General features: G+C 40.1%; 1 protein-coding gene across 5 annotated transcripts in view; it reads left to right on the top strand.

The window, feature by feature from the left end:
* Positions 1 to 23438, top strand: part of tenm2b (teneurin transmembrane protein 2b) — a 312231-nt gene that overhangs the window by 57301 nt on the left and 231492 nt on the right. For 3 of the 5 annotated variants that reach the window (XM_058415428.1, XM_058415432.1, XM_058415429.1), the window contains exon 3: positions 21397 to 21456. The exons of the other annotated variants lie outside the window; for them this stretch is intronic. In XM_058415428.1, coding sequence (XP_058271411.1) covers positions 21397 to 21456 — 60 coding nt within the window. The remainder of the gene's footprint in view (positions 1 to 21396; positions 21457 to 23438) is intronic. 5 annotated transcript variants of the gene reach the window in all.

Below are 23438 nucleotides of genomic sequence, written 5' to 3'. Positions count from 1 at the left end.
CCAAAGCAAGGGCATTTGCGACATCGTTGGAGTCTGTGAGCTCATATATGCGGAAGAGGGCAGAAAGCTCATTCTTATAAGGTAGCCACATGTCCTGTGGGTGTGTCCAGCGACATAACAAAGTTTAACTTTATCCAACTATGCAGCAACTTGCAAACTGCATTAACTACCAAAGACAGAAGAGGTCATGTGATCACTAGCAAAGAGACACACACACACACACGATATGATGGTGGATTTTACACACACCAAACACCACATCTCCTTCTGTTTCATATTAGCAACAAGAAAATAGATTTTGAATGCTAGCTCAAATGCGTCACCCACTGATAACCGTAGGAATGCCTCCTGTTGACTTCATAGTCCAGCGACTGGCGGCTTGCAGGGGTAAATTCGCCGTATGTGTGAACCTAGAGTCAGCCTTTACTTCGCCCAGCCGCTAGCTTTCGTGTGATAGACGAGAGCAGGCTCGGGAGTGGGCGGGAACTGGTGGCTGGTTGGGGCTGGTGGTGAGGATTAGTTTGGTTTCTGGATGTGTTGTCATTTTAATTATAGCCAAAGAGAGATATGGAGATGTTAGACGAGCTGGGAGCTCATTAGCTATTGTTTTTATCAGAAGGTTTAAGTAAAGTCTAAACAATCCTGACAGTTGGAAAGACATGTTATTACCCAAGCATGTGATGATACCAGTGTGTTTGCGCGGTGATGGCGAATCAGCTCCGGTTAATGAAGTAATTGGTGGTTTTGGAGAAGGAAGGATGTTGTTGGGTGAGAAATAGATTATAAGCATATAAACACAGAGACGTTCTGCTTTGTGCTTGTTGTATACGAATGCGGTTGATGTTTGTGTTTTGACATAAAGCTGTGGGTAAGGGTTTGATTCAAATGCCAAGTAGGAAGTAGGAGAGTGCGCATCCCTGCCTGGTATCTCCACGCAATGTGACACGTACGGAATAAAACATGACAGGAGATGCTGTTACAGTATAATAATCAACCGTGGCATGGTGTGATGCGGCGTCGAAGCTGATTATTTTCCTAGAACAGCGTTTCCTCTTCAACCCCAGCAATTTGGCATCACCAACAAACATCATACTTTTTTTTTTTTTTTTATTGTGACACAACTTCCTGTTATCTCTACCTATGGTAGCATCTATAAACAGCTGAATCTCTTACGTACTCTTGAAAGATCTCCATACTGAAGACTGCTACAAAGCACTGACATTAAACTCTTTCCAGAAACATCTTCAAGAAAGCATGACCGTATCAGTGATTACATCCATCTTTCACTGTAAAAGTCTCTGTGTGGGAGCTGTTCATGGATTAGAACAAAAAAGAAGCACATTAATATAAATTCAGTTAACATTAACTCAATAAAATCCTGTTTTATTGTGTCCGTGTTAAGCATTGAATGTCTTTGTCATGTCTGACTCCACATATGAAGCTCATATGAAAGTAGACACTCAAAAAAAACCCATTTATGGTGATATTATAGCACAGGAATGGAACAAACTATAAATTCATTACCTTCACCACCAGGAAAGTGAAATTATTAATGTACGGCTAATGATATCTTTCTTCCAGGAGTTCAGTGGTTTTAAATCTTTTTCCCAGAAATGGAGTTTGCTCCTGTTTTTGTTGTGTCCCTGTCAGGATCGAGTGTCTTCATCATGTCTCACTCCACAGTGGTGATTAATATGAAGCTCATATGTAAGTAGACACTCAGGAATTAAGAATTTGTAGTGTTTCAGAAGTATTTCTGTACTTTTATCGAGCCCATTAGAGCAGTATATTCATAGCAAAGTTCCCTGAAAGGAAAAAAACGGTTATTTATTTTCCACACAAATGTTTCTATCTTCAAAGTAAATGTCGATATCAAACCCATTTCTGCTCTCTGAGATGCTCCAAGCGCTTTTTCGTCTAAAAAGCAGCTCAAATTTGATCTTCAACCAGTAAGATTCTGTGTAAGGTTCTCCAACAGAGGGAAAAACACACTAAATGAGTCCTGACTCATTTTATATTACCAGACTCAGAGCCAGAACATCGTTCATTTCTTTATACTGATTAAAAATGTCCCATAAGTCCATTGAGCTCCACTGTACTGGTAAGAAAAAGGTTAATAAAAACTCGCCGTTAATCAACACTTTCCGAGCAAGAATTCAGCAGCACAGGAGGGGTTGAGTTAGTGATATTACCCTGTCTTTAGTGATTGAGACAACATGTGAACTATAGACACCTAATCCGTTTAATAAACACACACAAAAAACGTTCTCAGACGTCTGACTTTCACAGAGATGAGCAATGCGTTCGGTTAAATAGACTGTACGTGCCCCTGGATGACTGCGTGCTTTTAATGAAGCCCTTTCAGATCAGGATGAGTTATGGATCGGACGACTTTTCATCCTGGCAGCCGGCACCCCTAATAATTTTTGTGTCAGTGGTAATGAGTGATATGAAGCAGGAGCTGGAGGATAGCTTTTGGGTTCGATGTGAATACGTAAACTCACGGCAGTATTTTTATCTGTTCTGAGACTTTTCTTTCATTTTATTTATTTATTTTTGTTGGTAATCTATTTATGACCGGTTCCTAGGAAGAAAGACGCAGGTGGAATTGAGAAGGGGAAGTGCCAGGTCCTGGGGATTTATTATTATGTATTAATCATTACAGTCGCATCGCTATATCAGTGTTGTTAATAAAGGTGTCGATGTCTTCTAGGTTGTATTCTGGTGTGTGTCTGTGTGTGTGTGTGTGTGTGTCTGTGTGTTATTTGACAGAAAAGTTGCAAAAGCTGTTAATTCCTTTTCTCCTCTGGGGTCTGGTGTGTTTTCTGCTGAGAACCAGGTTTGTTATTTCTTAAGCAGATGTGATAGACGTTTTAATATATTCAGGTTCTGTAGTAAGAATTGACTTGTTTTTTTGTTTTGTTTTTTCCTCGTGAGGTCATTTAATTGGATTTGTACGAGGAGAGACCCAAAGGTAGCCTAGTATATTCTTACAGGCTGGTGAGACAGACTCCCGAGTGGTGTCATACGTTTTGTGTTATCTGTGCACATGAATTTGGCGATTTTTTTTTTTTGTGGCAGATAATAAAGAGCAAAGAATTTTATTTTTTGATGATGATTTAAATTTTTTGATATTAAGTGCTTAGGAGTCTGGAAGACATCACACACACACACGCACACACATACACACACACATATGTCACATGGGAATGTGGTAGCTTAGTGGATAAGGTGTTGGACTAATGCATGGAAGGTTGTGAGTCTGAATCCCAGGTCCACTAAGCTGCCACTGCTGGACCCCTGAGCAAGGCCCTTAACCCTCAATTGCTCAGTTGTATATAATGTAAGTCACTCTGGATAAGGGTGTTTGCCAAATGACAGAAATGTAAGTGTTGTGAATCTCTTTCCCTTTCTGTATCATTTTTAATCCAAAAAAGTCTCAAAGGACCAGGATCTGGCACCGGATGTCAAGCTTCTCTAGACTACCGTGTCCTGGCAAGTCTCCAAAACTCAAAAAATAAAAAAAAATCTCAGCAGGTCAATCAAGACATCAGAAAACATGTCCAGAGCAGTGATGCTCCCTGATGCTTCACAACATCTTGTGACAATGCAAAACAATCAGAGAAGAAATTTTTAACCAGCTTCACCTCCACTTGACTTTGCACATAAACCAGAATTTAGGTGCACAGCGTCACAGCTCCAGGATCCCCGGTTCGATGGGCGTAGTGTCCGTGATGGGATTTAGCTATGCTAAATTTTCCCTAGAGTCCGTGCACGCTTTTCATTCGACGCTTACATTTTGGCCGGAGTTTATTAAGCGGTTACTGAGGATGAACAAATGAAGTAGAACATTACAGTATGTCCCACAATTCCCCAAAGCGGCACATTCACATTAGATCCCATTTAGTGACAGATGCTGTTTATCTCTTTTAGTATAAATGTGAGATTTTGTTGTTTTTGAGTGGTTTGATACTAAAGCACCGGCTGATATTTGGTTTATTGCTGTTGAGTTGCATTTCAGATTCTGTTAACAATGAGGTTATTACTCTGTGTGTGTGTGTGTGTGTGTCTGAGAGAGAGAGAGATTCAGTATAATTGTGCTGCTGATTAGGAAGCCGTAAATAGGTGAGTATGAGTGATACACTGCTGAGAAAAATAACAGCTCTTTTGCAGTTTGCCGTTTTAATCACCAATTATCTCTAAAAACCCGTGGCACCCGTGTCCCTTTTACTGCTGCACTTTGTCCTTCCCTTTTTTTTTTCAGTCAGGAATCATGACACTGTCCTTTTGACCCATTATTTTGTGTCCAGTGCTGTTGTAAGTTCAACACACACTGTTACCATAAGAGTAATGTATTATATTCCCTTCTAACAGCATATCATTTGCCAGAACCAAGGTCAGTAATATACATGAGAGGACATTAAAAATACACTTGTGGTTCTGTATGACAGACCTTTCAGTTATAAGGTTATATCTGGGATTGTTCAATGTTTTGACATTCCAGCTAGCCAAACAGATGTGGACTTTATTGCTACGTGAATATTATTGGAAAATAAGAAACGATTTAATGTGTTCTATCTGAAATAGGAATTTGAGTATTGTTTCTAATTTAAGTATTGTGTAAATGGTTCAAATTGAAAATGTTCCTTGAGATCAATTTCAGTGGCTATTGAACAAATTCCACCGTTAGCTAATAGTACATATTTATGTCGATGTTACCTGATCTCAAAACCTATTAATTTTTTAATAAATCGTGTAAATAATTGCAAATCTAGTGGACCTGTTCCAGTTGCCATAGCAACAAGCATCAGGTTTGTTTGTTTGTTCTTGTCATGTCTCCACGCTGTCCTGTCATTGGCTTGTTATCTGACTGTCTCCATCTGTTTTGTGTTAGTTGATAATTACTCAACTGTACACACTTTGTTTTGTCCGAGTTCCTCATTTCCTGTTTCCAGGATTTTCCAGGTTTTGACCCTCAAACCTTTCCTTTCGCTGCTTTTCTGTGTGTTGAGCCACACCGTGGACTAGATTTCCGATTTCCGTTGGATTTGCCCTAATATATAAAATAGGTCATGACTAATCAACCTGCTCTTTAGATGTATTTAGAACATCTCCAGCTAGTCAGTTTTGTTCTGTTGGAGTTGAAAATAGAACATAGATATTGATTGGTCAGTGTTGTGTTCCTTCTCTGTTCATCCTGCATGATGATTGGCTGCAGGAGAGACAGGTTTATAATACTGAGATAATCAGATCTAATTAGACCAGGATCACCCTAAACTGAACCGATAACAACATCTTGTCATGTGCCCAGTCTCAGTTAATTCATTATTGGCTTAAATGGAGGCATACGCAGGCTTAGCGTCTTGTTAAGGCTTAATTGGTGGAATGACTCAGTAATGAATGTCAATCGATGTCTCCGGTCAGTCAGGGCTCACAGGGTTAACTACCTCAGTCATGTGGTGGTTATTTATTCACTACCTGTATGACTGTCGTTCCAATCGTTGTTGAGCGCTAGAGTGACAATCATGTCATAACTGTCCAGCGTTGTTATGAAAGTGTAGTAGCTTTGGCTTAATATACACTCTCTGGTCACTTTGTACACCTGGTCATTATCCAGTCACGTGATGGGTTTTTCTTTTTCTCGTCATGTCTCCGCCTTCCCGCCCTGTCCTGTCGTTGGCTTGTTATTTGACAGTGTTCACCTGTTTTGTGTTAGTTGTTCGTAACTTGCCTTGTGTGGACTTTTATAGTGCATATTTGTGGATTTTCTTGTTTCCTGGAACTTTTCTTTTTTTGAACCCTCGACTGTTCCTTTTTTGGATATTTCTGTGTTCAAGAATCAATATTTGAAGTGCAGCAGTGTAAAGGATAATTCCATAAAGTCTCAGTGACTTTGCCATTGACGTTTGTTGGTTCCAACCAGGTTTTTTTTTTTCAGTATTTCAGCAACTTCTGATCTGAAACTCTACAGCTGAACATAATCCATTCTTTTTTTCTAATCTGGATCTATCCAGTTGTCCAGTTATTCCCAGTTTTTACTTAAAATTATGGCATTTTAGCAGACACCCTTTATCCAGAGCGATGTTTTATGACATTTTATCTCATCTCAATTTCACATATCTCATTATCTAAGCAACTGAGTATTAAGGGGCCCAGCAGTGGCATCTTGGTGGACCTGGGAACTCACAACTTTCCAATCAGTAATCCAACACCTTAACTACTAAGCTACTACATCCCCACAAATCAGTTATAGTCTGGAATGTTATGTAACCTTACGGCCCTTCACGCATTTCAGACTTTGACATATACACTAGCTCTGATACGAATACAACAGAAAGTAACAGCCAGAGATGAAACATGAGCATCAGCTACCTGTGCCTACATCTCGTTACAGAAAATCTCCATCTCCCTTAAGCGAGCGGCGACCTTGTCCTCGCTCCTCTCCCAGTGCAGCCGCTGTAAAATAGAGCAGCTAGCAGAGCTTGTACTCGAGCTGCACTCACTTTCCACACCGACTACTCCTCTCTGGGGTGGATGAGTTTTAGGGGCCAGAGATGCAAATAGAAAGATAAAATGAGATGTGAAGGAATGAGACACTGTAGCAGAACTGCTAAGCATTGCATTTGTTTCCTAAGGTCTGTGTGAACAAAAAGTTTTTCTGACTATTAATCCAAATTAGAGTGAAATGAATACGTTCACAGTGAGAAGAAGTTAAAGAGCACAGGGACTTAAAGGGTACTGTCTGGTTCTTTGGTCAGAAATACACCTTTGTATAGGCGGGAGAAGAGAAGGAGCATCGAAGGCAGGATTTGTCCAATGTTTTTAGAGTGAAAACTGGGATTTTCGGATCATTTCGGCAAATTCACAAACTTCAGAGCAAAAATGTGTTACTCACTTACAGAACATAATGGGATAAAACAATGCACAGCATAAAATCATCAGACAGATCACATTTCATTGCACTGCACAGGTGTAGACGCTCGTTCTCCGGGACTCAACTGTAATAAAGATCCAGCAAAAAATCCAACTTTGATTTTAATTCATAGTGGGCTAGCATGAAGCATCCGTGTTGGAATTTTGGGGATTTTCTGGGTTCCTTCCAGCTCCCAAAACCATGGAATGAGTGCATATGAGTATAGTGCAGTGGCCTGGCATCTGACCTAGGGTGTATTCCCTTTGGATCGAGTTATCATTATTACAGATGAGTGAATGAATCACTTCAGGAATACGATTGAATCAGGTCCTCATAAGGGCTTTTCATACTTGAAGTCATCCTAAACCCCGGATAAACAAAATCCTGGGTTATCCTGTAATCACGTTTCACCCTGCTCATACTGTACCTGGGGTTAATCCCGGGTATTCGTTAACAGACGTTTCACACTGTACATTCCTCAGCCCTGGGTTAATGTTCTTATTTGCTCATTTAAAGTGTTGCTGTCACTGATTGGACGAGGAGCAGGCAACATGACGCGCATTTCCTGTTACTGGCGTGACATTTCTGATTGGCTGTCTGTTGCCAAGCGTCCAGCGGCAACAAGCAAACACCGCTCTGATTCACACGGAACAAACTTAGCACCGCAAATACGGTTCTAACCCTGCTCCGGAGCAGGGTTTCCTAACACCGGGTAAACATCGGTGCTAACAAATTACAGGTGTGAAATGTTTCTTTACCCGGGGTTGAAAACGGTGTTTAAAACGACAGTAACCCAGGGTTAATCGCAGTGTAAAAAGCCTAATCGAAGTGAACTGTACTATCAGAACCGGTGTTATGGGTTTGTTTCTGACTGAATAAATGTTGCTTACGCATAAAAAAGCACCCGGTAAATCCCAATCTTGGCTAACAATCGTCCACCATCCCACACTCCATATCCAGTCACATTTCACGGCCGTACTTTAATTTCCTATTATCCCTGACAGAGGAACAGCGAGCCGTGTTGGCAGCCCCGGGCTTGCGGGCCGTGCCGGATGCAGCAGGGCTTCTGCATCAGTGGGGGCCATATGGTTAGGGAGGTGAGAAGGTCCTTGAATGCTCATAAAGTCCGTGTGTGGAAGTGAAGTGCTTCTCCGGCAGCCCAAGCACTCCCTGTTCCTCCCTTTAGGGCATGTTATGGCTCCACAACATCTGCTGTCACACACTTACTTCTGAATATCTAAGGCTGCGCTAAACACAGCGGATCGTCGAACCGAAGCCGAGAGGAAGAAAAAAAATAGTAAACGGACAAGAAGAGGAGGTGAAAAGAAAAGGAGAAGAAAAGCGGGCTTTTGAACGTATCTGTTCGACATGACTGTCATGTAAATACGACAAACCTGGATAGGATTTCATTTAAAAATGTCGGCTGTTGGCTCTCAGAGTTAAGCATGAGGGACGTCGATGGAGCATGTTCACGCTCGGACTCTTTAACTCGCTAGGAAAATGAAATTATGCATTAATGTTACTCTTTTATTCCCTCCTACACGCCGCTATTATGTGAATGGATTAGAATATGGCTCGCAATTAAAGATCATTTCCCGCTTGTAGATAAGGACATTTGGCCGACGCTTCAGAGAGGTGTGTGTGTGTGTGTGTGTGTTACACAGCATGCAGTGGAATATGAATGAGTTCTAGACATGAGCAGGCAGAGAACAGCATGAGGAATGTGAGATTATGCGCTGAGCAAACACCGAGCCCTGAGCAGGAAAAGAGCTGTGCTGGGTTTTTCTGCCTGTGTTCAGTGTTGATGTCGGGCAGCTGGTGTTTGTGATTTTTCTCTTCACGTACAAGTTAACCTTGACTTGTGGACTGAGGCTTTGATTGCACCCAGTGGTGTAGTGTTTGTGCTCTGTGCAGGGGCATATGGGTAATTTAATAAATGGCACCACCTTCTGTTCTGTTCCATTCTTCTCTTCTCTTCTCTTCTCTTCTCTTCTCTTCTCTTCTCTTCTCTTCTCTTCTCTTCTCTTCTCTTCTCTTCTCTTTTTTCTCTTCTCTTTTCTTTTTTCTCTTGTCTTGTCTTCTCTTTGCTTCTCTTCTCTTCTCTTGACTTTGTTCTCTTCTCTTTTTCTCTTCTCTTTTCTTCGCTTTTTTTCTCTTCTCATCTCTTTTTTTCTCATCTTGTCTTCTCTTCTCTTTGCTTCTCTTCTCTTTATTCTTTTCTTTCTCTAGCTCTTCTCTTGACTTTTTTCTCTTCTCTTTTTTCTCTTCTCTTCTCTTTGCTTCTCTTCTCTTCTTTTTCCTCGTCTTATCTTCTCTTCTCTTTGCTTCTCTTCTCTTTATTCTTTTCTTTCTCTTCTCTTCTCTTGACTTTTTTCTCTTCTCTTCTCTTCTCTTCTCTTCTCTTCTCTTCTCTTCTCTTCTCTTCTCTTCTCTTTTTTCTCGTCTTGTCTTCTCTTTGCTTCTCTTCTCTTTAATCTTTTCTTTCTCTTCTCTTCTCTTCTCTTCTCTTCTCTTCTCTTCTCTTCTCTTCTCTTCTCTTCTCTTCTCTTGACTTTTTTCTCTTCTCTTTTTTCTCTTCTCTTTTTTCTCTTCTCTTCTCCTCTCTTTGCTTCTCTTCTCTTTATTCTTTTCTTTCTCTTCTCTTCTCTTCTCTTCTCTTCTCTTCTCTTCTCTTCTCTTCTCTTCTCTTCTGCTCTGAATCTATAGACTGCACTCTACACCTCTCTGGAGACACCTCCCAAGGTCTGATTAATTGCTTTACATGTTTTTAAATATTCCAACAACTAAACATTCAAGGTTTATATATATATATATATATATATATATATATATATATATATATAAACATATAGAGGTCAGACACTGTGTAGGGTTTTTTTTACAATATTTTCCCACTTGCTGTGGTCTGAATCAATGAAGACTCAACTGCTTTGTAGTTTTTTTTAATAATAGATCATTTTCTCATTTAGAGAGATCGGAGGCCATGCAGGCTCAAGGGCACAGAGGGATGTGTGGGGAAAAGCGATTGGTGGAAAAATAACATTTGTTGGAATTATTCGTTTTGGTCTTTCCGCACAACACGACCCGATCATTCCTGGAATGTCTAGATATAATTAAAGAGAAAAGAGATAAGGTGGGGTAAGTGAATGGCACACATGCTAATTTTCATTAACAGGAATTGTTATGACTTGTTATTTATTCTCTGAAGCAATTAATTATTCTCCCTCCGGGCAGAAGGAAGAATACTGACAGTGTGTTCTTTGGTCGATTCAAGCTTGCACATTAAAACCTCCAGTACTCGTGCTGTCAAAAGATAAATCGACATGTTTTTCCATTAACGGCACAGCACATGGACCTTTCAATTCCAGCCCACACTTTCCCTCCGTTCCAGCTCCCGACTGAATAAGGTAATGAACGGTGTGCAGGCCTTGATTACCTGGCCAGGTGCACTGAGAGCTGGAATCAAAACGGAGATTAAAATGGAGATTGGCTGGAGATCCCTGAGGACCAGCTCGAAACACTAGCTATATAGTATTGGTATAGTATATGTAAATAAGGTTTTTGTGCAGAATAACCCATTATGTTGCCTCAGCAGTGCAAGGAATCCATTACGTCGTTCACATTTCATCAGCTCTTCCAGCTGAGACACGGATTCTGAACAGCAGATGTGAATCCTGGAGTTCATGCAGCGTTTGGACCCTACACCTTCCGAGGCTCAGAGAGTGCATATGACCTCGCTAAGTTCCTTAGGTTTTTCGTGTTTATGTAAGCGATGAAATCAGTCAGTTGAACCGTTCGGTTGCTCATATAGACCGTGAATTAGATGAAGCGAAAATGGTTACATTTCCGCCTAATTTGTTCCTACACAAGACGAGAAGAACGAATGGCGCATTAACCCCTTCTATAGAAAATGTATATAATTAGCTTATTATCTGCATGCACTTAACCCTAGGTCATGTTAATCCTATTATAAAAGACACGTGCTATTAGCCAGCTCTCGTCATTCGTCTGTATATTAAATTATTCAGGATAAAATTGAGCTTAACACGTTGAGCTGACGTTAAAAGCTGACACATGGCTCACGTTCCAGTAACCACCACTATCTTTGTTGCTGTTTTTTTTTTTTACATTTCCTTCCCAGTTTGGTCTCTACCCACAAGGTATTTTTGCCACTTACTCTTACTCCAGTTAGACAGCAGGATGAAATGATGCACTAAAGCCACGATATCAGGTGTATCTCTTTATATTATAATCGCAACAAATCAAGCCACTGCCATCATCAGTACATTGTGTTGTGACTTTTAGTGTCATAAATGTACGTCATGGCAACGTTATTAATATTAATATGGAAAGATTGATTCATTGTAAAAGAAACCTTTATTTTGTCGCAGCACAGTGAAATTATTTTCTTCGCATATGCCAAGAAGTTGGGATCAGAGCACAGGGTCATTCATGATAAACCAACCCTGAATTAAGCAGAGAAGGGCTTAATACTCAAGGGTGGTGCTGGGGCTTGAACCACCGACATTCTGATCAGTTACTCCAATAAACATTTTGAGACATCACCATTCCTACATCAAGGTGTTGATTTTAACCCCGATTCAGACCGCAGTCAAGCCAGAGTCGGTAGAAACCAGGGCATATTTTAATTTGAAGTACTTTCATATTAAGTTAAGTAGCCACACAGTGAAATTCTTTCTTCGCATATCCCATCCTTAGGGGGTTGGGGTCAGAGTGCAGGGTGAGTCATGATGCAGCACCCCTGGAGCAGGGGGTGTTGTGGGCCTTGATCAAGGGCCCAACAGTGGCAGCTTGGCAGTGCTGGGGCTTGAACCCCTTGAGCCTTAACCAGTTGAGCTACCACTGCTCTGCTACAGATCTGCTGTGAATCCTGGATAGTGTGTTAGTGTATTACTTTCTGGCTCTGTATCAAGTTCACATTTTCCATTTTCCATTTACATTTCTGGCATTTGCCCACACTCTTATCCAGAGCAACTTATATTTTATACAACTGAGCAATTGAGGGTTGCTCGAAGACCCAGCAGTGGCATCTTGGTGGACCTGGGATTCACAACCTTCTGATTAGTTGCTACCACTAAGCTTCCACTTCCTGACATGACACATTTGACACATGTGCCAGGACTCTTCCATCATTTAATCTGTATTAATGCACTTTATTAGCTCACCATGTCTCATTACATTTACATTTCTGATATTTGGCATACAACTGAGCAATTAGGGGTTAAGGGCCTTCCAGTTCTCCGCTCGGTCAGGGAACTGAAACACAAGACCTGGGCAGCAGACTGGAGCTTCCTCTTACCTTGTGAGCTAGCTAATGAACGTAGCATTTGTCTTCTTGTAAGAGGATTGGTTTCTGTTTTCCGTGTAATTGCCTGGGCAAAAACAAATTGACCAGCGAACAAATCCTCACATTTCTTCACACTTCTTAAATGTATCAGTTTTAATGAAAAAAGTCAGAATCCTGATCGAGTCTGTGGCCGAATTGAATACGTGGGTCATAAACTGTCTCCTCAGGAGAAAGCCGCCCGACTCTAAACACACACAACACCCTATCCTGATGGGATTACACTTACACAGGGTCCTGGGGTAATTTCCTGTTTTGGTGGTGCTCCTCTGTGACTTTATTTCCGTCCAGATCGGACATGTCCGTGTTCTTCTCCGTCCTCCTCTGAGAAAATTACAGGTGGAATTACCTACTGCTTTTCAGCAAACTCAGCACTCGTCCGGTCATTTCGTCTCGGATACACACGGCTGGGAGTTTCTACGCAAATGTCGCCTCGTGTTGAAAAAAACATCCCCCTCCTCCATGTATTAAACTCTTTCTGAGTCAGGAAACAAAACTGGATGCTTCTGTATGGTCACATTTTTGCTGAAACTTTGGTTCGCCTCATACTCTTCGGTTCACTCCAGTGACTCTTCTGGAAACATCCGGAACGTGCTAGAAACGAACTGCTGTCCAAATGCAAGGTTTTTTATCAGCGGGCAGGCAAAATTTATCAGACTTCCCACTGATCCCTACTGACTAATCCAATCCGAATAGGGCTTAAGATGACTTTAGAGGTTAAACTCTGAAAATCTGCCACCTTGCCATTCCCAGGAACAACAAATGGAGCTATAACTAGTGAAAAATAAACACATATGATTTCATGATGATAAAGCTATTCATTTCCATTCTCTACGATAAAGGGGCTTTGTGTATATTACAACCTGTGTTTTGGTTTGACTCGTGTCTCGGTTTGACTCATGTCTCGTCTCCACCCACTTCCTGTCACTGGTTGTGTCTGAGATTACACACATGCTTTCAGTTTGCCCTTGAATTAGTTTGTATATTTAAACCCTTGTGTGTCTTTGTCCTCTGTATAGTGTTGTAAAGTGTGTACCTGTCGCTCTCACTGCGATATCTTTATCCCAGAAGCTCAGTGGCATTAAATCTTTTTCCCAGAGTCCAAAGAAATAGAGTTTGCTACTGTTGTTGTGTCCATGTTCAGCATCAAATGTCTTTATCATGTCTCACTCCACAGTGGTGGTTAATATGAAGCTCATATGTAAGTAGACACAGAGGACTTTAATAATTTGTAGTGTTTTATATGTATTTCTGTTTTTATCTAGCCTGCTAGGGGCGATATATTCATAGAAAAGTTCCAAAAAAACCCAAAAATGTAATTTGTTTTCCACACAAATGTTTCTATCTTCAAAGTAAATGTTGATATCAAACCCATTTCTACTCTCTGAGACGCTCCAAGTGGTTGTTCATCTAGAGAGCAGCTCAAATTTGATCTTCAACCGGTAAAATTCTGTGTACGGTTATCCAACAGAGGGAAAAACACACGTCTAAAACACACTGATGAGTCCTGACTCGTTTTTAGATCAGACTCACAGCCAGAACATCATTCATTTCTTTACAGTGATTAAAATGTCCCCTAAGTCCATTTCAAATACCAGTGCAGTGTAAAAAAGGTTAAATAAAATGGCTTCACCTAACATGACCTGAGTAAAGCCATTAAATATGTTAAAAAACACAATTAGTTTTAATTAAAAATGAAAGAGATATAAGAAAGTAATGATCTGTTACCTCTCAGAAGTGTAACATGGACAGTGTGAGGCGGTCATCTGTAACAGAGTGTTTAAGAGGACAAAAAGCAGTGTGTTTAAGAGTACAGAGGATCAGCCTCAGTGAGAGTGAATGAATAATGCTGCTGAAGAACAGATTCCATTTCCAACATTGTGGCCTGTTATTGTTAACAAACCAAGTCAATAGTGTAATTATCTGCAGGGCGTGTCCTCTCCTGTCAATACACTCACACACTCTCACACCTAGAGAGGAGCCATCATTCCACTGACACTCACAGCTAATGTCTTTCTTTCTTTCTTTCTTTCTTTCTTTCTTTCTTTCTTTCTTTCTTTCTTTCTGTCTGTCTGTCTGTCTGTCTGTCTGTCTGTCTTTCTGTCTGTCTGTCTGTCTGTCTGTCTGTCTGTCTGTCTTTCTTTCTTTCTTTCTTTCTTTCTGTCTGTCTGTCTGTCTGTCTGTCTGTTTTTCTTTCTTTCTCTCTTTCTGTCTGTCGGTCTTTCTTTCTTTCTTTCTTTCTTTCTTTCTTTCTTTCTGTCTGTCGGTCGGTCGGTCTTTCTTTCTTTCTTTCTTTCTTTCTTTCTTTCTTTCTTTCTTTCTTTCTTTCTTTCTTTCTTTTTCTTTTCTTTTTTTTCTTTCCTTTCCTTTTCTTTTCTTTTTACTCTCTCTTTCTCTTTGCTTTTTTGTTTGTTTCTGTCCCCATTTTCTTTTCCTTTCTTTGCTTTTCATTTCTTTCCTTCCTTCCTTCCTTCCATGCCTCCTTTCTTCCCCTTCCTTCCTTTCAGTCCCCTTTTTCTTTTCTTTTCTTTTTTTTCTTTTTCTCTCTCTCTTTGCTTTTTTGTTTGTTTCTGTCCCCATTTTCTTTTCTTTTCCTTTCCTTCCTTTCTTCATTCCCCCTCTCCCTCCCTCCCTCCCTCCCTTACAGCTAAAAGCTGCATAATAATTTACTTCAGTGTTCAGGTTTCATAATGACACACAAAGATTAGAGAAGGTTCACAGAGCATCCACAGTTCTGCTGCTAATCAGAAGCATTTCTTTAAAATGATGAAGGTTTTTGATTTTATTAACATCTGAAAACATTCTTTTAATAATGACAGAAAAAAACGTCACTTTTATGAAGCTATATCTGGAAGGATTTATGCTAAAACCTGGCAACCCTGGCAATACAACGATCAGTTCAGTCTGAATAAAATGCTCAGTTACATCCTTAGCATCCTTGTGTGTGTGATAACTTTAGCTAGCTACACTAACACCTTCCCTGACCTTTATGAATACATTTGTATGAATTTAACAGGCAAAGTGTGTAATTATTCTGCTTACTGTTTTGCCAGCATGCTGCCACACTCGAGAGACACATTTGCAAGTTCTCTAGCTAGCAAGAACGACTCGCTAATCGGGCTCGCAAACAGTTTTGTGAGATTAGCGATACGGATGTTCAGTAGAACCGGTTGTAGAAGTTAGTGTTTATTAGAAACCAAAGAAAATACTTTCATGCACTTTATTACCAAAGCTTTTAACTAAGGAAGATGTTCCGAAACTGAAAGACTTTCCTAATCAGATCAGTTCAGTTAAAGTCTCAGAAGAGAAACCGGGATCAAAAATAGTTCTGTTTTTAAAAAGTCTTTTCCCCGGAGTCGAGCAATCTTTAGTACTTCAGGAATGCAGTGCAGGAAGTCTTTCCTATTTCTAGAACAAGAAATACTTTGCTAAACTCTCAGACTCTTTCTCTCATATTTTCCTGTATTTTTTTTTATCTCTCTTGCTCTTTCTACTTTTTGTGTACCTCCCTATGCTCTTGTTGCTATTTCTCTCTCTATCTCTCCCTCTCTCTCTCTGAGTTCCCCCGCTTGCTGTTTATCCCACGTTGCTAGCATGAACCTTGCTAGACTTATCTGTTGAAGCCCTGAATCGTGTTAGAGTGGATTTCCTCTCTCCTTAACCCAGCTCTTTTGGCTTCAGAGACTCTCTGAGTGTCTTCATAAGTGCAGATTTTCAGTGCTTCTTGTTCTGCTTTAGAGTTGATTTAGAAAACGTCCAGACGCTTTGTCAAGGCAATAACCTGTCTGTCTTTTTCAGGAATCTAGTTATGCATGATCTCTTTAATACAGGGGTCATGAACCGGGCAGAACGACGTCCGAGTTCAGCTCAGTCGAAGTATTTCAGTGGGACTGAACCATAAATAAGTAAATAAATATATAATAATCATTTAAAAAATACTGTACCAGAATCAATGTATGAAGAAAAAAGGCTGTAGACTCTTTTTGAAAAGCCTGCACTGTTGTGACTCATGACATGCTTTTAAATAGAGTTTATGCACATTATATTATATTATGCATTTTAATTAGAGGCATTGGATTTTTCTTTTTGCATGTTTTTATTTACATTATACTTATTAGTATTTTATTTAGAGTTTTTAGATTTATTTATTTGCCTCATATTTATATGCATTTATTCAGTGCTATAAGATATTTTAATAGGTTTTTTATTTACATTATATTTAAGCATTTTATTTAGAGGTATTAGATTTAACATTTTTTATTTACATTAAATGTATATGCATTTACTTAGAGCTATTAGATTTTAATTATTTATATGCATTTATTTTGAGCTATTAGATATTATAATATTTTTTAAATGTACATTATATATAAGCATATTTTAGAGTTATTAGATTTTTGATTTTTTATTACATCATATGTATATGCATTTATTTAAGGCTATTAGATTTTTTTTTAAATTTACATTAAATAAAAACATTTTGTTTAGAGTTATTAGATTTTTTTTTAAATATTTTTTATTTACATTATGTTTATATGCATTTATTTAAGGTTATTATATTTGAATATTTTTTTTAATTTACATTATATATAAGCATTTTATTTAGAGTTATTAGATTTTATAAAATATTTTAATTTACACTATATTTGTTTGCCTTTTATTTAGAATTATTAGATTTTTATTTTATTATTATTTTTTTTTAATTTACATTATATTTCTATGCATTTTATTTAAAGTTATATTTAACTAGAAAAATCCCTCTGCCCTTTTTGCTGTGGCATTTACAAATCGGTGAGCTTGATGAAGCATCATTCCATTCCAGAGACTGAAATCCTGATTTACTTAAACATCTGACAGTTTATTGATTTATCCAAGAGACATTAACCCCTGACCAGCTGAGGGTTAAGAGTCAAGGGGCAGCTCGTTGGTGGGATTTGACTTCTCAAGCGTCTAATCAATAATCACTGAGCCACCAGTCCTCACAGCACTGCCTCACCGCTTAGACATGGCAGTGTACTCTTACACAACGGCGACTGTTCAAGCGTTTCCGTGTGGCGTTCGCTCGATTATCAGGAGATCACAAGTTCAGATGGATGGGAAGCATGGCGTACCTTCTTTTGCCTGTCAGTCACACTGACACTCAAGCGGTTAAGGCTTGGGGTTGTTGATCAGAAGACTGCCAAGCTGACACTGTTGTGCCCTTGAGCAAGGCCCTCAACCCTCTCTGCCCCAGGGTGTTGCATCATGGCTGACCCTGCTCTCTTCCAAAGTTGGGATATCTGAATGAAGAAGTAATGTATATATGACAATATTAAAGTCTTTTTCAGTGGCGAGCTTTGTATGCAGAAGGCAGAGTAGACTTTCCTCAACTTATTCTCCTCTGCTCTGTGAAGCAATTTGCAAAATTGTGGTTGGCTGGATTTAAGAAGTCTTTATTTGTGACATATACATTGCAGCATGGTGAAGTTCTTGGGACTTATGATGTTACTGTGCCCCTGAAGCAGAGTGAACCCTTGAGGGGCCTTACTCAAGGGCCCAGCAGTGGCAGCTTGGCAGTGAATCCTCAACCCTCTGATGAGTAACCCAGAGCTTAAAGTATTGAGCCACAACTGAACTGCTTCTTTATGTGTGTGATATATTCATAGAAGTTCCAAAAATATAACAACATTTATTCTTTTCCACACAAATGTTTCTGTCTTCAGAGTAAATGTTGATATCAAACCCATTTCTGCTCTCTGAGATACTCCAAGTGCTTGTTCATCTAAAAAGCAGCTCAAATTTGATCTTCAACCGGTAAAATTCTGTGTAAGGTTATCCAACAGAGGGAAAAACACACGACTAAAACACAGAAAGCCAACAGAGTTCTCATTCATTTCTTTACACTGACTGAACACCGGACTTCTGATAAAAAAGGGTTAAAAAGGCTAAAACACATCAACTAGCATACTTTAACGCACCGATAAGTGAGAACTTGAATCCGAGGCAGAGGAGACTTGATCCCTCTGACCTTTCTAAATAAAAAAGCCAAGTCTTTGGCTAGCATTTGACTACGACCTGCGATGTCTCATCACATGTAAAGACACTATTTGAGTCAGGCTTATTTAGCGTCTTCATTTTCATATCTTCTTTCTATGAGGCGTTAAACTGCAAGGTGACTCGCGGTGTGTTGTGCCAGTGTTAAAGTTACGTAACCATTTCAAGCTGCGCTCTACTAGATTTTTACTCTGTTGAGCCACAGGTTTCCAAATCCGAATCCCTTCACGTTCCTTATCCGGGAAATATCACCTATAATACATTCACTTTCGTTATCTGGGAAGTATCACCTAGAATCCGTTCACGTTTCGTATCCGGGAAATATCACCTGGAATCTGTACACGTTCCTTATCCGGGAAACATCACCTAGAATCCCTTCACAACCCATATCCGGGAAATATCAACTAGAATCCCTTCACAACCCATATCTGGGAAACATCACCTAGAAACCGTTCACGTTGCTTAATACGCCTAGGAATAGCTCGAGTCACATGTGTAGCGTATAATGTACTAGGAGATGGGATTTGAGAAAGAACAGAGTGCCATTGCATCAAGGTTCTTCACTTCAGTTTTATTTATATAGAGCGTTTAACAATAGACATTGTTGCAAAACGGCTTTAGAGGAAGAATATCGATTGTGTTTGAAGCGTGTTGTATATAAAGTTTGCTTTCCGAATGTGTTTTTTTTATTTCTCAGGTTGTTCACAAATGGAAACCAACCAACAAGCCAAAGGTTCCATGGTGACTGTTACATGAAAAGCCCTATCCTTTTTAGTGATTTTTACTTCTTCTGGCATCTACTAATAAGCTAAACATTCCATTTTTCATGTTTTTATTCTGTACAAAGAAAGCAAACAGAATCTTGTGTGCTTGTAATCCACTGTAGCTTTTTTTTTTTTCCTGCTGTACATGTGACAGCCTTATTACAGTCTCGGCGAGAGCTCACACCTGAGATGGCGTGTTCTTTACGAATCTGTCTCATTATAGTGTCGAAAGACAAACGCTGCTGCAGCATGGTGTACCTTGATTTCCCACCCCCTACACCCCCTAATGGACCCTAATTCAGGCTTCTAGGGATTCATAAGCCTTGAAAATTAGCCTGTCAATGAAAATGGGTCTCGGTAAAAACAGGTAGTCGCTTAGAACTTGAAGAAAATAAACCCCCTGCTAACAGAGCGATCATTCTCCGAGCAGCGGAAAGCAAGATCTCCGTCTCCTATTAAGAAATAAAGACACACGACGTGTTTATCCAGATCTAGCCCGACGCGATGACCCACCGGATCTGTAGCTATTTCCGAGCACGCTTTTCTTCACCTTTTGTCGATGCAGATGAATGGACCGTACTCTCGATTATTATTACGCCGGCAGAGTGAATTGCGGGTGGCTGCTGGTGTTACAGCCCAGAGAGGAGAAAGAAGAAATAACAAAGGGGAAGGAGAGGCATAGTGCATTCTTCACAGGGAACACACTTAAGCAGAACAGCCTGCTGAAAAAGTCATGAATACAAAAAGAGAAAGAAGGAGAAAGTGGGAGAGAAACAGGTGTCTGACAGTCAGGCCACGCGCCAAGGCAAACACGCTGAAATGACCCAAATGGCCCGTGGTGAGGCTCGAAATGGAGGAAGACAGTTCCGCTGGAGCAGCTATTTTCTCCAGCAGTTCAATCAGACGCACTGACATGATTCGGGGCAAAACGAACACATCCTCCTTATGTTGTGCGACTGTACCGGTCACCGCGCTTGACTAGCCCTGCTGCTTGGGTAAACAGGAAAAAAAAGAAGTGCAAAAGAGACAATAATGCTTACCGAACCTGGTCTAGGATGGGATTTGAAAAGGTCAGGGGTTTATTGCAATCTGGTGATTTGACATTTATGAAGTAATATAGCACTAGTACTATTTTAGGGAAAAATAAGCACCAGAGCAGATCTGTCACGGCCCTCCTCTTCCTCCTCTTTATGCACCCGTGCTATCAAACGTCGCTCGAGAAAGAGAGCCGGACCTGCTCGTGTTTGATCAGACTTATGAGTATTTTTCATTCAAGCCCTGCCCCGCGGGGTAGAGCAGAATCCGCGAGCTTTTATTATAATTGCAAAGGTTACAAGTCTCGGCCGTGTTCTTCCAGCACTGAAGCGCTTGCTAACAAGTGTGACTCATTACAGCGAGCAGAAGGTTTTCTGGGCTTTCCTGCTCCTCGTTGATCACTTTTAAGCAAGGTCAGCTTCATCATTCGATTAGGGAGCAAGAGAAAATGTCAGATCTTTTTGGGAATCGTGTCAAAGCCCAAATCGAATTCGATTCCAAAGAGCAACTCGACTGGACCTCGGAAGCTTTTAACACGAAAGCCAAGGCGGTCGCCGATAAGGAGTGACCGGATCTCACCTCCTCGTTCATTTCCGTGAACGCTCCAGTCTACCGTTCTACCTGCTGGCATGTTCACAGGGCCCCCTGTTGCCATAGAAATAACTTCTTCAGCAAATGACCTGAGTGCACTTTCTCATTTTAGTGCCTGCTTTTCACTATTTAAAGCGCATCGTGTCACCGTTAGACGCGAAGTCTTGCCATTTCTCTCGTGGATCGGTTATGAAGAAAGCACACGTACAGTTTTCTGGCATTCTTTTAAAAAAGCCTCGGTGCGCAAATGAACAAATCTCAGCAGGATAAATATACACATGTACAGAAGTCGTGTATACTGTACGTGCACAGGACACCAGGGAGCCACCTGCCGTTTCTATAAACTCCTATAAACGTTCAGCTTTCCCCTCAGCTGGCGTCGAGTCTTTGTTTAGCTCTGAAACTGGTTGGTGTTAAGATTCGACAAACTGGCCCGAGATTTAAATCTGCCTTCCAAACGCACAGATGATCTCAACCTTCTCACTTCGTCTCATGAATGTCAGGAGGATTTCAGTCCTAACAATAATGTTTTTAATCCTCTGTTGTGAAAAAAAAGAAAAAGAAAACAGCGTGCAGATTGTTAGCACTCTCGCTCGATTGCGCGTAGGAGTAAAAAAAGAAAGGGAAAGATAAAAATGACTGAGTATGATCATGACTTTGAGTCACTGAGTCCCAACCCACTTTTATTCACACAGCCTACGTGGAGCTGGACCCTGTGGGCTTCAGATGCTTCATGGCAGGTTTGGGGAGCACAGGTAGGTTCTTCTGAGCACCCGTATACATCTTCTCCAGGTGCTCCACTCTCTCCCTCTCTACCCTGCTGCTGTTCAGTAACCGCTCTCCTTCAGACCCGGGTGTTGTGTGTTTTTGTGTGTATTGTGTCTTTGTGAAGTTCCTTTTCTTCTTCTCCTCTTTGGGTGTTTGTGTGTCCTGATGTGCCTTTGTCTGTATCATGGACATTCTCTTTCTAGCGCAAGTCCTGGGGATTTCAGTGGCGTCTTTAAATGTGTTAGTGGCAAAAATATGGGTTTTGGTGCCTGTTTAAGACACCAGCAAGACCTGTGGGGTGTGGGGGCGGAGCTAACTGCACTGCTTACTGCTGATTGGTTACTTGTCACAGTAGGAATAACACCTTAGATAGATAGATAGATAGATAGATAGATAGATAGATAGATAGATAGATAGATAGATAGATAGATAGATGACAGGTAGATAGATAGATAGATGCATATATAGATAGATAGATAGATAGATAGATAGATAGATAGATAGATAGATAGATAGATAGATGACAGGTAGATAGATAGATAGATAGATAGATAGATAGATAGATAGATAGATAGATAGATGCATATATAGATAGATAGATAGATAGATAGATAGATAGATAGATAGATAGATAGATAGATAGATAGATAGATAGATAGATAGATAGATTACACAAATGAATAGATAGATAGATAGATAGATAGATAGATAGATAGATAGATAGATAGATAGATAGATAGATAGATAGATAGATAGATAGATGCATATATAGATGTTTTGATCAGTGATGTTTTTAAGCCATGTTGATTAAATATAAGACAGTTAAAAAGCAGCCAAAGAACAAAGTCAATCTGAGCCTTTAATCCGTGTGTAAGAGTCCAGACGGAGCGTGTGCAGGGTTTATTCATTCTCACTCAAAGCTGGCTGTGGTTAAATATGCAGAGCTCAAACACTGTAAAGGCTTTAAAGATGGAAGTCACAAGGAAAGTCCAGAAGCATAGTCAAATGTCCAGAAGCAAGGTTATAGGCAGGGAAAAGGCAAATGAGGTCATGAGGCTCAGAACTTCAACTCCAGAACTGGAGAAAATGGCAAGACTTCTCATCCAACAACGACATCGTGTGTGCTGTGTGTAGCGGATGATCCAAGAAGTGGACACGGAATAGGAAATGGGAAAGATTACAAAGGGAGTGCTTCGCATGAAATATCTCCCAGACGTTTATCACGCCCTGTTCTGTGTTCAGTGCAGCTTGAGTGAAGGCTGATGGAACTGACACACGGTTCTATGGGCTTCAAGCACTCAAGGACAGTGTGTTGTTATGGTTGAAAGCCTTAACACTGATTGGACAGCAGGCTTCTAATACGTCATGTCCAGTCCCGCCCGGACGCACAGCTTCACCGGTGGGATTTAGACATAAAAAAAATATCCTCACATTTATTGGACAGTGTCCTCTTGTCCTCTTCGCTTGTCCTGCTCGGATGCACGGCTCCTCAGGATGATGGATAGGAGCCGTCTTAAAGAGCTGGAACCTCATAGGCAGCTGTCAATCACGGAAAACAATATAGTAATAAACAATATTATAGCTTATTATAGCAATATTAATTATAGCTTAGTTTTTATGATGTAGTTATTTGGAAAAATTGTAAATATAGTGTAAGTATTAAGTGATAGTGATGTTTATTTCTGTTGTTGTTCATTCATTCATTCATTCATCAATGAAATCGATTGAGCTAGCTAGTGAGACACTAATTTTAAGTTGTGCTTTCTGTTTAAAAAATACTACAATATATAAAAAAATTATAAAAAGTAGCTATAAAATACTGAATACTAGAATTCTGTTTGTCATCTATCTATCTATCTATCTATCTATCTATCTATCTATCTATCTATCTATCTATCTATCTATCTATCTATCTGTCTGTCTGTCTGTTTGTCTCTCTCTCTCTCTATCTGTCTGTCTGTCTGTCTGT

Source organism: Hemibagrus wyckioides, linkage group LG18 (genome assembly GCF_019097595.1).
Source record: "Hemibagrus wyckioides isolate EC202008001 linkage group LG18, SWU_Hwy_1.0, whole genome shotgun sequence".
Taxonomy (NCBI): Eukaryota; Metazoa; Chordata; class Actinopteri; order Siluriformes; family Bagridae; genus Hemibagrus; species Hemibagrus wyckioides.
Note: the sequence above shows the minus strand (reverse complement) of the source record. Positions and strands in the feature narration are given on the sequence as shown.